Source organism: Poromitra crassiceps (assembly GCF_964638095.1).
Source record: "Poromitra crassiceps genome assembly, chromosome: 8".
NCBI lineage: Eukaryota > Metazoa > Chordata > Actinopteri > Beryciformes > Melamphaidae > Poromitra > Poromitra crassiceps.
This window is the reverse complement of record NC_139629.1, coordinates 54201645-54220652: the sequence shown is the minus strand read 5'-3', so window position 1 is coordinate 54220652 and position 19008 is coordinate 54201645. Positions and strand designations below refer to the sequence as shown.

Below are 19008 nucleotides of genomic sequence, written 5' to 3'. Positions count from 1 at the left end.
TTTGGTCTGAGTGAAATGTTCTATGGTCTCCCGTTTCTAAATAAGCATTTTACGCTTATTTAGAAACGGGAGACCCCCCCCCCCCCCCACACACACACACACGCACAAGACATGACGATTTCTCGACAATATTCCTATAATATAATATTCCTATATTATAGGCTAGATACTGAAAGCTTTATTTAACTTCCAGGCAGAGATGGGGACTTGGACTACTTAAGTCCTCAAAGACTTGAGACTTGTGAACACTTTATTTTTGTATGTATTAACATTTAAGGAAAGGTCTAATAAAAATAATGTGAACTAATCAATGCTGATACTGTATTCTAATAGGTAAGGAGCAGTGTTGGGCAAGTTACTTTCAAAATGTAATATACTACATATTACTAGTTACTTTAATTTGAAAGTAGGAGTGAGGATAATACAGTACATGCTTTGAATTCCTTAGTTTTAGCTAGGCAGTGTTCTAAGCAGATCGGATAGCATGCAGCAGATGATAAAACGTAATTAAATTGCATATGAAAAGTCATAGGTTTTGTTTTGGCATACCTGACTGTTTCCACTTCCTGCAGTCTTCCTCATAGACGTCATGTGATGTACTGTGACATGTCCTATTGCTGGCTTATGTAGGTTTGGCCATTCACCTTGTTGGCCGGTAGTTAATGGAGGACTGAATCCCAGGTATGAGACAACACCAGAAAGAATGTGAAAAGGAAACATCTGGAGCATGCACATGTGCAAAAACACAGAAAGCAGACAGGAGGATCTGAAATGAGCCATCTCGGATCAGTGTGAAAAGGAAAATCACATCATGGACTGGGAAAAGGCCATGGTCGTTCCATCGGAAAGCAACAGATCCCACCGTTAGATCAGGGATGCATTAGAGTCCTGGAAACGTTCCCACAGGACTGTACACCGGGATGAGGGGGGGCCTCCATGTTGTCTGATAGCTGGGATGCAGTCCTCCTTAAACTACTGGCCAACAGGGGGCATGGTCATCTCACCTATCCAGGTGGGATGACCAAACCTACATAAACCAACCAGAGGACAGTAACATCACGTGACATCTCTGAGGAAGACTGCAGGAAGTCAGCAGTCGAAACTGTCGGGTACAAACAAAACCTACGTCTTTTCATATGAACATTTAACCACTATTAGTATTAGTATAAAGTTAGACAATATGAAAACACACACGCACACACAAAGTCCTACTGACACACACCAAGTTTCAGATTTTTGAATCAGCATTGCTTCAAGTTGGATCTACTTTGATTTGTTGGAGTGTGTGAGAGAGAGGGAGGGAGAAAGTGTGTGTGTGTGCCAAGTAGCATACTGTAGTTTACCAATTCATCAATTTGTTGGGGACTCTGTGGAACCTCCTCAAGGACCATTGGTGCTCCTCTGACCCCAGGTTGAGAACCACTAACTACTGTAAGTCACAAGCCATCCTCATCATCTCAAAGGTCATCACCTCCTCTCCTCCCCTCCCTCCATCTAGAGCAGTGAGGCACTGGCTCTATCATTCTGACAGCAGCCTTCCTCTCTTCTGCTCGTGTGCCATCCCTGCCGTAATACATTCTACTCACCCTGTCTGTCGCCAGGCGGATTAGTGAAAAAGTCCTGTTCTTTTAGGGGATTCCTTTATAAGTAGGTCAACATTTTAACATCTGTATCTGCTGCAGACATTTGAACTGTGCAAATGTTCTGCATGATGACAGTTCAGTTTATGGCTGTTTGCATGATGGCACATTGTGTACATGTTGTCATGTTTGTGTTTAAAAAGGCTAAGACTCAATACACTTTGTCAGTTTATTTGTGTATCTCTGATGTCTGTAAAATGTTTTTTTTTTATCATGTAGGTGATTGTTGTTAATACGACTTGTATTACATTTTGATATTACATTGCATAAAATGTTCACCTATATACCATATTAGTCATGTACATGTCTGTTCTCAATTAGACTTGACAATTGATTAAAGTAATGATTTCATAACCAAATGGTTCAAATTTAATTTTGGTGAGGACCAGTTGGTGCTTTATTCTGTTAATAAGGTGATACTCAACTTGACTTTAGACACAAAAATGGTAACTAATGGTAAGATAATCATGAAGTAGCGATGCATACCATGAACAACTCTAGTGGTTATTTGTCAGTTAGGACGCGATGACCCTCTGCTTGCTGGTGGTTGGGGTCGTTATGGTGATGAGTGCACCTGGGTGTACTCCTTGTCTTTAAAGACTTTAAGACATTCAGCAGCGTCTCTCTCCCTCCTCACCCCCCATATGTTACAACCCAGCTCAAGGAAGTAACAAAAAAATCACGTTGAAATAAAAGTTCAAACAATCATTTATGAACTAAAACTAAGGGAAAATAACTATACAACAAAAAACGACATTAAACAAAAGAACAGATCAAAAGGTGCATCGGTGAGGAGGGAGAGAGACTGAATGGTATGAAGTTCTTCTGGACCCAGGTGCACCCAATCAGCCTAACAACTCACAGGGTCATCACAAGGGTGATGCTTACTTGAGGGGGACACAAAGATAGTAACTGATGGTAAGAGAATCAGAAAATAAGGATACATTCTTAGTAGCAACTCAGTATGATGCACTACTTCAGGCTACTCAGTATGATGCACTACTTCAGGCTACTCAGTATGATGCACTACTTCAGGCTACTCCGTATGATGCACTACTTCAGGCTACTCAGTATGATGCACTACTTCAGGCTACTCAGTATGATGCACTACTTCAGGCTACTCCGTATGATGCACTACTTCAGGCTACTCAGTATGATGCACTACTTCAGGCTACTCAGTATGATGCACTACTTCAGGCTACTCAGTATGATGCACTACTTCAGGCTACTCAGTATGATGCACTACTTCAGGCTACTCGAGACAAAAATAGTAACTAATATGGGCTCAACAAGGAAGTAATGATTACATGCTACTTAGTATCTTATTCAGAGCTAATCATGAATGATACATTGAGTAAGTGGCCATTATAGCATTCAGATATCCAGGAAGTAATCGTTAGATACTGGTATCAATACTGCTATGTAATAGTCTGTTCATAATGTCAGTACGTATAATGTCATTACGTAGCCAACTATCATAGATCTACTTGATTTCAGTCATTCAGGAAATCCCTGTTAACTATTCATTACAGTTCATTCCTGATTTGTTCCTTACTCCTTCTTTGGTAACTAAGCACATTTTTGTGGAACCTTATTGTAAAGTGTTAGCACACTTTGTTATGACTTTTGATCGTCGTGGAGATTATAATTATCCTTTGTGTGTTTACATAAATACAACACAGGAAAGGAAAGGAAAGGAAAGATGGGCTTGTGATCCTTTAAGAAAAGCTCCCCCACACCCACATATCCAACATCTATGAACAACGTTCTCCTGTGTCCTGTGCATCTCCTGAATGAACCTTATGTGTTATCAATGGCCTACTTCACCCTGTCTCCTCTCCATCTCTGCAGAGCTGCAGCCAGCTGCTTGCTTAGCTGGCTGGCTGGATGACTGGCTGAGGTAGGACAGCAGCAGATGATGATGATGATGTGTGTATTATCTGTATGATCCATCCACACTCATTAGATCACAGGATCTCTCCCCAGGTGATAGGCTGTCTGTATGATAGATCACAGGATCTCTCCCCAGGTGATAGGCTGTCTGTATGAGAAGGACATGGAGGATCAAATGGTCTGTTCCTGCTTCGTGCCAACACATGTTATCATCCAGGCACGAGTCTGAAAGGTGGATTAGCTGATCAGGTGTGTGTGTGTGTGTGTGTGTGGGGGGGTCATCCTCTCTGCTCACAGCTGATATAATACAAACATAGAGCTTCACTCTCATCTTTCAGCTAATAAAGGATTTGAAACCTAGGTGGAATATCTGGCAATTTATCTTAATTTATCCCAAATCAGGGGTGTTGGGGGGCAGGGGGGACTCTTTTCAACACTTTTTTATGCATGTATTTGATATTTTACATTCCACCAGTGGCCTGCACAGCTGGATCTTTCTCCACTCTTGCTCTCAATGCCCCACCTTGTGGCCAAATTCTGATGCTGCATATCTTATTTGACTCAGAGACAGAGAAGACTGGCTTGCAATCACTGGTGGGCAGATGAGTGCCATAATACATCATCACATGAACAGCTCCAGAAACCAATTCAGACTGTTCCTTCCACTCACTGTATTGATATGAGCTCCATGTATGCTGGGGCAGCAGGAGGAGGGCAGTGGATCCCAACAGACTCAACAAACTGATCCACAAGGCCAGGGACGTTGTGGGGCTGGAGCTGGGCTCTCTGATCATTGTTGACGTTGTCCATCATGGACAACGTCTCCCACCCACTCCATGATGAGCTGGTCAAACACAGCTAGGAGCACTTTCAGGGCAAGACCGATTCCACAGATGCACACAGAGCACCACAGGAAGGCCTGTGGCCATCAAACTCTTTAACTCCTCCCTCAGAGCGTCAGACTCTCTTCAGTCAGCCAATAATATAGCCTGGGACTCTCTCCACCCGTCCACAAATCAAAAACCGACTTTTGATCATCTGATTGTGAAATACAACTCAATGTGCAATAAGTGCTAAATACTGCAATTTGGGCAATAATCAAATTATCCAGACTGTTATTGTTCATGTCACTGCTCATTTTACTGATCGACCTAATCCACCTTACTCTTTATTATTATTATTATTAATTACTATCACTCACACTGCTGAATTTAAGAAAATATTATGCACCTGTATAAGAAGATATTACATAGGCCTACCTCATATTTCACCTTTTGTTAAATGGTAGGCTACTTGATAAGGATTGTAGGAGAAGGCACATAGCCTATTTGTGACACTTTATATAGCCTAATATAATGTATCGTTAATTTCAAGCTCAATTCTTACCCAGAGAAAAGGTACAGCACTGGAAATGTAACAAGCAATAGTTTTTTAAACATCTTTATTTTAAAAGATGAAAAACCCCAGGTGCTTTTAATAGTCCTGTAGTGGCTATCTTCAGACTTTGATTTCTTCTTTGCTTAGACTTATATTTCTATAACCACATAAAATGACGACGTGAGACTGTTTATACGCGTTGAGCAGGGTCGAAACAACACCAACCGGCAACGGTAAAATAACCGTGTTGCTCATAGGTGTAGTCCCGGCAGAACGCGTGGGAACGGCGTTCCCATACTTCTCCAAGCAGTGTTTTGTGTGTGTCAATGTGTGTGTGTATGTGGAGCCAATAAAACGAGTGAATCTGGACAAAGTTGTCATTCGTCTATATTTAAGGTGGGCTGAATGATTCACATGGCATCAACTCGTGGCTTGAAGGAAGAAGGAAACATTCCACCTTAACTAATATTTAAGGTGGGCTGAATGATTCGCATGGTATCAACTCGTGGCTTGAAGGAAGAGGGAAACACTCCACCGGTCCACCTTAACTATAGCTAGTAGTGGCATTTTCAGCATCAAAATGTTTTTTTTCTCCCAGTACCTGACGAGATAACAAGTAAAGATGAAAAGGCAGCCAAACATCCTTTCATTTTTCGGACCAGTTGCGAAAAAGGTACGTTTACAATCATTTAGAAAAGCTGTTTTGGCAATCATATCGTTCCTAACAGTAAATGGGTGGGCCAAATCAGCTACACACGGAAGCACACCGGTCCGGTTTCTCAGTTTCTGCACATGCGCAAGCGTTGTACATTTTACTATGGAGTGCACGTTACATTACCGAGATTTATTTTCAATTAACGCTAATCAAAAGTTAGCGTTAATCACCAGATTGCAATTTGCATCGCCAGAATTCGCCACAAAATGGTAAGTTACTTGCTAAAAATGCCAGCCGCCGTGCCAAATGATCAATTATGCAGCCTTGTGCAACTTGTGTGATGCTTGAGACTTGTTTAGCTTAGCTGTTTGTGATAACTGACTCTGTCATGGGCTACTTCTGCAGTGTCTAGAGGACACAAATAAATTATGTGTGTGTCAGTGTAGTGTGTGTGCGTGCGGGGGGACCTGTGCGTGTGCTGGGGGAGGGGGGTGTTCCGCAAATAGGTGCGTTCCCTCACTTCTCAAGATAGCACTACACCTCTGGTGTTGCTCCGCCGTCTCGTTTATTCACACTGACAGTTTTACAACAAAATCACTTTCTGTTCTAACTTGACAGATAATTACGGTGGCCGCAATGGGACAACTCCTCACAGTGGTCAAATATAAGTAACCACAGAAATACTTAGCAATATTATCAAAATTAAACTGAAATATATTCCTTCAATGTAAACCAACAAGTTATACCATAAAACAAAAAATCTAAAATTATAACTTATAAATGGCGCTTACAAGTCCCAAGCTTCAATGCTCCTGGCCAATCCCGGCGCCACAGGGCGTGGTTATTGCTTATCCTATGTGTTCGGGTACCAATCCAGAGCTCCGGTTTCTCCGAGTTGACGTCATAGCCACATCAAAATGGCTACTTGCATCGTTAATCATAATCACAGAATTATTATAAAGACGTTTGTTGACATTTTAACACACAAGTTGAGTTCTTAATTATGTAATGTTAACGTTTCATATGTGTTTGTATCATCTGTGTTTCGCTCTGTGTGAAATTCAGCATTCAGCATGTTCGGTTAGCATTGTTCGCTAGTAGGTAGCTACCATGCTAACGCGGGTTGCTATAGCAACAGTTTGGGCTTTCCCCCCGCGCGGGAGGTGCAGCGTGGACGCAATCTGTCCAGGGCGGAGGTTCCGTGTTGAAACCTCCGGCGGCCGAGTTGTCATGAATGCGGTCCAGTTTCCTCTAAAAATGAAAATATAGCCCTATACCCCACATTCCCTGAATTCAACTGAAATAGTTATTTAAAATCCATCTTAATGCGAATGCGATTGCTCTCCAATCTGTTCACTCCGCCGCCCCCAATCTTTTGTCCTACTCAGCTCCCGCATCGCGTTAGCATTGAATTCCTTTCACCTGTGCGCCAGCGGCCAAGCAAACAAGCTGTTTACAAGTTTATCTGTGAAAAGACGCACGACACTGCGACTATCTGGCATCCACAGGATTACTCCTGTGGAATTAGAAACACCATAAACGGTCATATTTCCGACCAGTGAGAGGCAGCAATGTGCCGTAAGGCATCTAGTCTGCCGGAAAGCTATCAGAAGAAGAAGAAGACTACCTGGCATCATGTGTGGTAGGCTACCTATTTATCCACTTGTGCTTTTAATGCAATTAATTTATTTCATAGACCGTATAAACTAGCCTAAAACTCCATTCTTTATACTCATGCATGCGGAAAATGTTTAAGTTACTAGGTGTAGATTTGTCCTTTTAAAAGGGCATGCACCCATTATAATAATAGGCCTATATTTCTATTTAATAGGCTAAATGGGTAGGATTTTGCATCTTGAACACTGCTGGAAACCGCTAACTCTGGGCCAACGCATCTCCTCTCATTAATTGAGATTTATGTTAATCTTTCTCTCTCCCTATTTTTTTCATTTATTTTCCCATTGCTGAATCAGAATCAGAACCAGTGCCACCAAGTACTGGTACTGCATGGTATCCACCAAGATACCATCACCTCGGAATGAGATGTTTGGAGCGGGGGAGTCTGGTGCAGCGCACAGGTCGTAGACCTGGTAAGACGAGGGAGGAGCCCGGCCAGGTGGCAACCCACAGAGCCCGGTCCCTCTACGTACCAGAGCCCTTCTCCCCCCCCGGTCCCGGCAGAGTAGTTCAGGAGCAGCGGATTGAGTGGCCCTGACCGCGTGACCACCTTCGACCCTTCCTGGAGGGCTGACCGTGGGTAGCTACTGGGACGTAAGTTGGGGCTTGGCCAGCCCCAGCTGGGTCACCTGGGCGAGGGTGTATGATGTTGACAGACCCGAAACATCCTATGACCCCAGGGTACATCACTGAGGATACGTCCCAGTTATGCATCCATGCAATGTTTTTTCTTTATTATTGATCCCTGAGGGGAAATTGAGTCATGCTACAGTGATAGTCAAACTTGGTAGTGAAATATAAACATTGAAACATTATCAGAGGCATATGTACGTATACCCTAAAACAATAAAATAGAAATGACATAGCCTAGCTAGAGCCTACAATAAAGTGTCACAAAATCCTTACCTATTAGAATACAGTATCAGCATTGATTAGTTGACATTATTTTGATTAGACCTTTCCTTAGATGTTAATACATACAAAAATAAAGAGTGTTCACAAGTCTCAAATCCAAGTCAAGACTCAAGTCTTTGAGGACTTAAGTAGTCCAAGTCCCCATCTCTGCCTGGAAGTTAAAAAAAGCTTTCAGTATCTAGCCTATAATATAGGAATATTATATCATAGGAATATTGTCGAGAAATTGTCATGTCTCGTGTGTGTGTGTGTGTGTGTGTGTGTCTGTGTGTGTGTGTGTGTGTGTGTGTGTGGGGTGAGGGGCTTCCTGCCTGTTGAACACAGTTTCAAATAAAATGCATCTTTTTTGATTGGTTTCCTTTCTAGAATGACCTTTGTTAGGGCTTCTGAATACTATAGCTTCCAAAAGCATCACAATTTGTGCCACTCTAAAGCCACCTAGTGGCAATGTAGCTACACGCACTCTCTGTAATAGCCAAAGAAAAGCCTGGTTTACCCTGGTCTACTCCCAGCCAGTGTTCTGTAAAGATAAGTGAAGACATTTTTATAGTACGGTATGTTTTGTTGAATTTGTATTACACAATACTTTTTTGACATTTTTGAATTCTCACCCCTGACAAATACCACATTACAAGAAAGAAAAAACAAAAGCGAAAACACTAAAACTCATAGAAACTATGCATTTTCAAAAAATAAAAAATAAACTAAACTAGCAAACAGGCTTTAAAAATTAATTAAAACTTAACTGAAATGGAAAACAAGTCTAAACTAATAAAAATAAAAAGTAATGGAAAAGAAAATCCCAAACCATTATAACCTTGGTGTGTATAGTATACTGCATGTCCTATTGGACAGAGAGGAGCTTGTTCCCGGTGCGGACAGTGGAGGCGCTATTCAGCAAGTTAGCTGCAGCTGTGTTTTTTCAGAGTACTTGAGTGTCTGAACACTTTGTTACAGCGGCCACAGCTCTAGGGTTTAACTCCAGTGTGAATGCGTTTGTGTGTTTTTAGGGTACCTGACGGAACCTGCTCCCACATTGGCCACAGCTGTAGGGTTTAACTCCAGTGTGAATGCGTTGGTGTTTTTCTAGGCTACCTAACTCACTGAACCTGCTCCGACATTGGTCACAGCTGTAGGGTTTAGGTCCAGTGTGGATGTGTTGTTATAGCTACCTATTATCCACTTGTGCTTTTAATGCAATTCATTTATTTCATAGACCGTATAAACTAGCCTAAAACTCCATTCTTTATACTCATGCATGCGGAAAATGTTTAAGTTACTAGGTGTAGATTTGTCCTTTTAAAAGGGCATGCACCCATTATAATAATAGGCCTATATTTCTATTTAATAGGCTAAATGGGTAGGATTTTGCATCTTGAACACTGCTGGAAACCGCTAACTCTGGGCCAACGCATCTCCTCTCATTAATTGAGATTTATGTTAATCTTTCTCTCTCCCAATTTTTTTCATTTATTTTCCCATTGCTGAATCAGAATCAGAACCAGTGCCACCAAGTACTGGTACTGCATGGTATCCACCAAGATACCATCACCTCGGAATGAGATGTTTGGAGCGGGGGAGCCTGATGCAGCGCACAGGTCGTAGACCTGGTAAGACGAGGGAGGAGCCCGGCCAGGTGGCAACCCACAGAGCCCGGTCCCTCTACGTACCAGAGCCCTTCTCCCCCCCCGGTCCCGGCAGAGTAGTTCCGGAGCAGCGGATTGAGTGGCCCTGACCGCGTGACCACCTTCGACCCTTCCTGGAGGGCTGACCGTGGATAGCTACTGGGACGTAAGTTGGGGCTTGGCCAGCCCCGGCTGGGTCACCTGGGCGAGGGTGTATGATGTTGCGAGACCCGAAACATCCTATGACCCCAGGGTACATCACTGAGGATACGTCCCAGTTATGCATCCATGCAATGTTTTTTCTTTATTATTGATCCCTGAGGGGAAATTGAGTCATGCTACAGTGATAGTCAAACTTGGTAGTGAAATATAAACATCGAAACATTATCAGAGGCATATGTACGTATACCCTAAAACAATAAAATAGAAATGACATAGCCTAGCTAGAGCCTACAATAAAGTGTCACAAAATCCTTACCTATTAGAATACAGTATCAGCATTGATTAGTTGACATGATCTTTATTAGACCTTTCCTTAGATGTTAATACATACAAAAATAAAGAGTGTTCACAAGTCTCAAATCCAAGTCAAGACTCAAGTCTTTGAGGACTTAAGTAGTCCAAGTCCCCATCTCTGCCTGGAAGTTAAAAAAAGCTTTCAGTATCTAGCCTATAATATAGGAATATTATATCATAGGAATATTGTCGAGAAATTGTCATGTCTCGTGTGTGTGTGTGTGTGTGTGTGTGTCAGTGTGTGTGTGTGTGTGTGTGTGTGTGTGTGTGTGTGGGGTGAGGGGCTTCCTGCCTGTTGAACACAGTTTCAAATAAAATGCATCTTTTTTGATTGGTTTCCTTTCTAGAATGACCTTTGTTAGGGTTTCTGAATACTATAGCTTCCAAAAGCATCACAATTTGTGCCACTCTAAAGCCACCTAGTGGCAATGTAGCTACACACACTCTCTGTAATAGCCAAAGAAAAGTCTGGTTCACACTGGTCTACTCCCAGTCATTGTTCTGTAAAGATAAGTGAAGACATTTTTATAGTACTGTATGTTTTGTTGAATGTATTACACAATACTTTTTTGACATTTTTGAATTCTCACCCCTGACAAATACCACATTACAAGAAAGAAAAAACAAAAGCGAAAAAACTAAAACTCATAGAAACTATGCATTTTCAAAAAATAAAAAATAAACTAAACTAGCAAACAGGCTTTAAAAATTAATTAAAACTTAACTGAAATGGAAAACAAGTCTAAACTAATAAAAATAAAAAGTAATGGAAAAGAAAATCCCAAACCATTATAACCTTGGTGTGTATAGTATACTGCATGTCCTATTGGACAGAGAGGAGCTTGTTCCCGGTGCGGACAGTGGAGGCGCTATTCAGCAAGTTAGCTGCAGCTGTGTTTTTTCAGAGTACTTGAGTGTCTGAACACTTTGTTACAGCGGCCACAGCTCTGGGGTTTAACTCCAGTGTGAATGCGTTTGTGTGTTTTTAGGGTACCTGACGGAACCTGCTCCCACATTGGCCACAGCTGTAGGGTTTAACTCCAGTGTGAATGCGTTGGTGTTTTTCTAGGCTACCTAACTCACTGAACCTGCTCCGACATTGGTCACAGCTGTAGGGTTTAGGTCCAGTGTGGATGTGTTGTTATAGCTACCTATTATCCACTTGTGCTTTTAATGCAATTCATTTATTTCATAGACCGTATAAACTAGCCTAAAACTCCATTCTTTATACTCATGCATGCGGAAAATGTTTAAGTTACTAGGTGTAGATTTGTCCTTTTAAAAGGGCATGCACCCATTATAATAATAGGCCTATATTTCTATTTAATAGGCTAAATGGGTAGGATTTTGCATCTTGAACACTGCTGGAAACCGCTAACTCTGGGCCAACGCATCTCCTCTCATTAATTGAGATTTATGTTAATCTTTCTCTCTCCCTATTTTTTTCATTTATTTTCCCATTGCTGAATCAGAATCAGAACCAGTGCCACCAAGTACTGGTACTGCATGGTATCCACCAAGATACCATCACCTCGGAATGAGATGTTTGGAGCGGGGGAGTCTGGTGCAGCGCACAGGTCGTAGACCTGGTAAGACGAGGGAGGAACCCGGCCAGGTGGCAACCCACAGAGCCCGGTCCCTCTACGTACCAGAGCCCTTCTCCCCCCCCGGTCCCGGCAGAGTAGTTCCGGAGCAGCGGATTGAGTGGCCCTGACCGCGTGACCACCTTCGACCCTTCCTGGAGGGCTGACCGTGGGTAGCTACTGGGACGTAAGTTGGGGCTTGGCCAGCCCCGGCTGGGTCACCTGGGCGAGGGTGTATGATGTTGCGAGACCCGAAACATCCTATGACCCCAGGGTACATCACTGAGGAATGAGGATACGTCCCAGTTATGCATCCATGCAATGTTTTTTCTTTATTATTGATCCCTGAGGGGAAATTGAGTCATGCTACAGTGATAGTCAAACTTGGTAGTGAAATATAAACATCGAAACATTATCAGAGGCATATGTACGTATACCCTAAAACAATAAAATAGAAATGACATAGCCTAGCTAGAGCCTACAATAAAGTGTCACAAAATCCTTACCTATTAGAATACAGTATCAGCATTGATTAGTTGACATGATCTTTATTAGACCTTTCCTTAGATGTTAATACATACAAAAATAAAGAGTGTTCACAAGTCTCAAATCCAAGTCAAGACTCAAGTCTTTGAGGACTTAAGTAGTCCAAGTCCCCATCTCTGCCTGGAAGTTAAAAAAAGCTTTCAGTATCTAGCCTATAATATAGGAATATTATATCATAGGAATATTGTCGAGAAATTGTCATGTCTCGTGCGTGTGGTGTGTGTGTGTGTGTGTGTGTGTGTGTGTGTGTGTGTGTGTGTGTGTGTGTGTGTGTGTGTGTGTGTGGGTGAGGGGCTTCCTGCCTGTTGAACACAGTTTCAAATGAAATGCATCTTTTTTGATTGGTTTCCTTTCTAGAATGACCTTTGTTAGGGCTTCTGAATACTATAGCTTCCAAAAGCATCACAATTTGTGCCACTCTAAAGCCACCTACTGGCAATGTAGCTACACACACTCTCTGTAAGAGCCAAAGAAAAGTCTGGTTTACCCTGGTCTACTCCCAGTCATTGTTCTGTAAAGATAAGTGAAGACATTTTTATAGTACCGTCTGTATGTTTTGTTGAATGTATTACACAATACTTTTTTGACATTTTTGAATTCTCACCCCTGACAAATACCACATTACAAGAAAGAAAAAACAAAAGCGAAAACACTAAAACTCATAGAAACTATGCATTTTTAAAAAATAAAAAATAAACTAAACTAGCAAACCGGCTTTAAAAATGAATGAAAACTTAACTGAAATGGAAAACAAGTCTAAACTAATAAAAATAAAAACTAATGAAAACCTTATATAACCTTGCTGTATAGCAGTGATCCTCACTATTTCTTCGATGAGAGCCGCACTGGCAGGACAAGTCAATAGGAGAGCCACTTTTACCGCAAAACACCAAAAGCCACCCCAACCAAGCAAATCTGCCTACCATTTTTTTGTGTTTTATTGTTTTACACACACACACACACACACACACAGTATATATATATATATATATATATATGCTTTCAGGCCTGGAGGGATTTCGAAACGTACCCGACCGCAACGGTTGGGGCCGTCGCTGGCGACGCTAAAGTTTTGGCTAACCTGTTCGCATCTATGTTCGCAATGGCATCCCAAGTATCATCATACTATTATGGGATGCGATGCAAACAGTTGTATTATGGGATGTGCGTTTCCCAGGCAACGACACACGTTGACATGTTTTGGAACAGCGCTGCACGCTGGCACAAAAAAGCAAAATGCTTATTGTTTTGAATGATTTGGCACCTTCTATTACTGTCAACACCAGTATTGTTGTATTGTAATAATATGCCATAAAGGTTTATTGAAAGTTTGGGGAGAGCAGGGGGGGAAATCTTAAAAAAAGAAATAATTTTTTTTTGCAATTTCTTAGAGCCGCCAACTAAAGGTTCGAGAGCCGCCAGCGTCTCACGAGCCGTGCAATGAGGAACTAGGGGGTATAGTATACTGCAAGTCCTATTGGACAGAGAGGAGCTTGTTCCCGCTGTGGACAGTGGAGGCGCTCTTAAGCAAGTTAGATGCAGCGGTGTTTCTTCAGAGTATTTGAGTGTCTGAACACTTTGTTACAGCGGACACAGCTGTAGGGTTTAGCTCCAGTGTGGATGTTTTCATGTCTTTTTAGGCTACCTAACCTACTGAACCTGCTCCCACATTGGTCACAGCTGTAGGGTTTAGCTCCAGTGTGGATGTGTTGATGTGTTGTTAGGGCACCTAACCCACTGAACCTGCTCCCACATTGGTCACAGCTGTAGGGTTTAGCTCCAGTGTGGATGCGTTCATGTATTTTTAGGCTACCTAACCTACTGAACCTGCTCCCACATTGGTCACAGCTGTAGGGTTTAGCTCCAGTGTGGATGCGTTCATGTATTTTTAGGTAAGTTAACAGACTGAACCTGCTCCCACATTGGTCACAGCTGTAGGGTTTAGCTCCAGTGTGGATGTTTTCATGTCTTTTTAGGCTACCTAACCTACTGAACCTGCTCCCACATTGGTCACAGCTGTAGCGTTTAGCTCCAGTGTGGATGCGTTCATGTATTTTTAGGTAAGTTAACAGACTGAACCTGCTCCCACATTGGTCACAGCTGTAGGGTTTAGCTCCAGTGTGGATGCGTTTATGTCTAGTTAGGTTACCTAACCGACTGAACCTGCTCCCACATTGGTCACAGCTGTAGGGTTTAGCTCCAGTGTGGATGTGTTTATGTCTAGTTAGGGTACCGAACTGACTGAACCTGCTCCCACATTCCTTACAGCAGTGGGGCTTCTCTCCAGTGTGAATGCGTTGATGTGATTTTAGGGAACTTGACCGGTTGAAACAGCTTCCACACTCCTGACAGGAGTAAGGCTTCTCCCCTGAGTGAACACTCTGATGTCGCTTTAAGTGCTGAAGTCTTGTGAATGTTTTGTCACACTGATCACAGCGGTGATGTCTGGGTACGCTGGTGTCTCCCTGTTACCATGGAGAAAGATATAAAGAAAGAATCAGGACAGAGAGACTGTGTGTGTGTGTGTGTGTGTGTGTGTGTGTGTGTGTGTGTGTGTGTGTTTGTTTGTGTTTGTTTGTGTTGCAACATCAGTGCGGCGACAACAACAACAACAGTGATATTTCTTCACCTCCTCTGAAGAAGTCATCTTGACAGCGTTCCTCTCCTCCTCTGCCAGATGTCTCTCCTCCCACCGTTCAGCTCTGACATCATCAAACAGAGACAGAAGGTAAGACAGTTCAGCTCTGACATCATCAAACAGAGACAGAAGGTAAGACAGCTCTGACATCATCAAACAGAGACAGAAGGTAAGACAGGGAACACCCACAAAAACAACAATACTAATGAGAAATATAGCTGCAAGCGGCAATACCAGGGGTTCAAGCCTATTGCCCCTGAAGAGGGTTATTTGTCATTGGGCCAAATTTCAGGAATTGGCCCAGTGGTATGGATGGTTAGAAAAACAGGAAATGAGGTGTTGGTGTTTGCATGTTCTCCCCATGCTCCTTTGGGATTTCCTCCATATAACATCATTATGGGCCCACACAAGTAAAAACATGCAGAAGATCCTCATCTGACCAGCGGTGGGTGGAAGAAGTTGGTCTTCAGGCGCTTCACTGCAGCTGCCCACCGGTCCTGGCTTGACCATGGAGGAGGACGAGCCAGGATGGGTCAAACCAGGCCTGCAAGTGCATGTGTGTGTGTGTGTAGTGGCTGCCATGCATGTGTGGTGTGTTGACTGTGACAAAATAAAAGACAGGGTTTGTCCGTCCGGTTTCTCTTTTCTCCTGACTCTCAAACAGACGCCAGCCGTTGGCGGAGGTAAAAACTGCTTTCATGCTGTTCATCTTGAGAATGTGCATTTGCACATGAAAACAAGATAACCGAGATAAAACGTATTTTTTATATATTAATATTTTAGTTAGCCTATTTATTTATCTAGAAATAACTTATTTTATTTTAATTTATTTCCTTGTTTTTCCCTTAAATAATATTTAAAGTTCAAAGACATCCAGCATTAAAAAGACACATTTTGCAAATGCAAAAAGTCAATGAGTAATCACGTTAAATAATCGTGATTATGATTTTTGCCATAATCGAGCAGCCCTAATGAGCACATCACCAATAACCGTCCCTCAGTATCCGTTCCCCCCAGACCGACTCACCTCACATTGCCAAGTGTAGCTCACGCTGCAGCTACACTGACCGTGGGAAAATAAGATTACTTTTTCTTCTTTTTGTGATCCATTTAACGACAAAAAGAAACTCTTATTGGAGTCCTTGTACTGCTTAACTATATTAATACACATTCCTAGATCTTACTAATATTTTTCATGTCATTGTGCTATAAACAACCAAAATGATGTTTAGTGACTAGTGAGTACATTGTAGAAGGGAGACACATGCGAAGGAAAACAGGTTTCACCTAAATGTGTCACCGACGCAGCAATTTCATTGAGCATGAAGTAATGTAATTACAATTTAAAAATAGTGGTGTGATCTGAGAAGAATAACAAGTCAATAGCCAAACATTAACTTGGAATGACTTGAAAATAGATGTCATAACAACCTGCTGGCATAAAGCAGTAGGATTTTGTGACAACAGGTAATGTCAATGTCCTGCCCCTCTATAGAGAAAAGCAGATTGCAGGCAGCCTGCAGGAGAAGGGCGGTGGGGAAAGTGTTTCTTCATAAAACTATTGCTGGAACTATGAAAGGACTTGCATGGTTTCATGAAGGCACACAAAGTGTAAGTCCACTTCACACTGCACAGCCAATTAACGACATGTGCTCCGGATGCCTGCCGCATGCAATGTCCATGCTGGATCTGTGTGTGTGTGTGTGTGTGTGTGTGTGTGTGTGTGTGTGTGTGTGAACACAACCACTTACTTAGCCCCATATGTTCTGCTGTTCTCCGTTCCTCTAGTGTGTGCGGTCTCTGGGTCCTCTTGAAGCTGCTCTCCCTCCTGACTGCTCCAGAGTTCCTCCTGTTCCTCTTTAATGTGTGGGGGTTCTGGGTCCTCCTGGTCCAGACTGGGGCTCCACTCCTGCAGTTCAGGAGGAACTTCTTCCAACCGCTGCTGGAAGTCTGGAGGTACGGCTACTCTATGTAACCGCACTACAGGATTTAAAACGGGGTCCTCCAGAAGCTGTTCTCCCTCCCGACTGGTCCAGAGTTCCTCCTGTTCCTCTTTAATGTGTGGGGGTTCTGGGCCCTCCTGGTCCAGACTGGGGCTCCACTCCTGCAGTTCAGGAGGAACTTCTTCCGAACGCTGCTGGAAGTCTGGAGGTACGGCTACTCTATGTAACCGCACTACAGGATTTAAAACAGGGTCGTCCAGAAGCTGCTCTCCCTCCCGACTGGTCCAGAGTTCCTCCTGTTTCTCTTTAATGTAAGGGGGTTCTGGGCCTTCCTGGTCCAGACTGGGGCTCCACTCCTGCAGTTCAGGAGGAACTTCTTCCAACCGCTGCTGGAAATCTGGAGGTACGGCTATTCTATGTAACCGCACTACAGGATTTAAAACAGGGTCCTCCAGAAGCTGCTCTCCCTCCTGACTGCTCCAGAGTTCCTCCTGTTCCTCTTTAATGTGTGGGGGTTCTGGGCCCTCCTGGTCCAGACTGGGGCTCCACTCCTGCAGTTCAGGAGGAACTTCTTCCAACCGCTGCTGGAAATCTGGAGGTACGGCTATTCTATGTAACCGCACTACAGGATTTAAAACAGGGTCCTCCAGAAGCTGCTCTCCCTCGTGACTGCTCCAGAGTTCCCCCTGTTCCTCTTTAATGTGTGGGGGTTCTGGGCCCTCCTGGTCCAGACTAGGGCTCCACTCCTGCAGTTCAGGAGGAACTTCTTCCAACCGCTGCTGGAAATCTGGAGGTACGGCTATTCTATGTAACCGCACTACAGGATTTAAAACAGGGTCCTCCAGAAGCTGCTCTCCCTCCTGACTGCTCCAGAGTTCCTCCTGTTCCTCTTTAATGTGTGGGGGTTCTGGGCCCTCCTGGTCCAGAATGGGGCTCCACTCCTGCAGTTCAGGAGGAACTTCTTCCGAACGCTGCTGGAAGTCTGGAGGTACGGCTATTCTATGTAACCGCACTACAGGATTTAAAACAGGGTCCAACAGCTTTCGTTGTTGCTTGTTCTTTTTGGAAGAAGATTCTAGCCTGATATCAGACTGAATTGTTAACTTGATACACTCCATTTCTTCTTCAGAAGCAGTCAAGTCAGTGGAGTGGGAAGATCTGAAGATCTGGACTCAGACAGAGAAGCTTCCTCCTTGTACTGCTATCTTCTTTCAAACAGCTCAAATATCTCTTCAACAGCCACAGTTAGTCGCTAAGATAATTCACCAAACCTGTCCGGTTTTGGACATTAGACATTTCCATACAGGCATACAGTGACACGGGAACTTTTCCTCCTGAACGTTTTACTGGCAAAAGTTGTTCTTCAAAGCTCAAATAAACGTTAGCTCCATTAGCTTCACAGCTAACCAACCCGTTCATCTGAGTCCAAGAGAGACGAGCTTCTTCTTCCTCTCTCAGTGCTAAACGGAGCCTCGTCTCCTGTTGATATATTCGTGGTAATATCATTCATACATACAGCGTCTTCTTCTGTTGTTGGTCAATTACAGTTGTAAACAATAGCGTGATGAATCGGGAATCGGTATTATTAGCTGGCCGCCATCTTGTCCGACGCTGAATCCGGTCCGGGTCCGGTCCGTCCATATGTCCGTCCGTCACTCCCATGGTCACTCCGCCCCCAATCTTTGGTCCTACTCAGCTCCCGCATCGTTAACATGGAATTCCTTTCACGTGTGCGCCAGCGGCCAATCAAACAAGCTGTTTACAAGTTTATCTGTGAAAAGACGCACAACACTGCGACTATCTGGCATCATGTGCGGTACCTCTCTTTTAATGCAATTTATTTATTTCATAGACCGTATAAACTAGGTTTATTTAGGTGGAAGTTAAAGCTCCCTTCTTTATACTCATGCATGCGGACAATGTTTAAGTTACTACTGTAGATCTGTCATTTTAAAAGGGCATGCAGCCATTTTAATAGGCCTATATTTCTATTTAATAGA

The 19008-nt window shown here is 43.1% G+C and overlaps 1 protein-coding gene across 1 annotated transcript in view; it reads right to left on the bottom strand.

Annotated features, from left to right (window-relative positions):
* Positions 1-18670, bottom strand: part of LOC310781611 (uncharacterized protein) — a gene marked incomplete at both ends in the record, with an annotated part of 28969 nt that extends 10299 nt beyond the window's left edge. Inside the window, 4 exons of the mRNA XM_083642215.1 lie at positions 14601-14892; positions 15057-15129; positions 16817-17405; positions 18619-18670. Of these exons, the coding sequence (XP_083498341.1) occupies positions 14601-14892; positions 15057-15129; positions 16817-17405; positions 18619-18670 (1006 nt within the window). The remainder of the gene's footprint in view (positions 1-14600; positions 14893-15056; positions 15130-16816; positions 17406-18618) is intronic.
* Between the last annotated feature and the right edge of the window lie 338 nt (positions 18671-19008).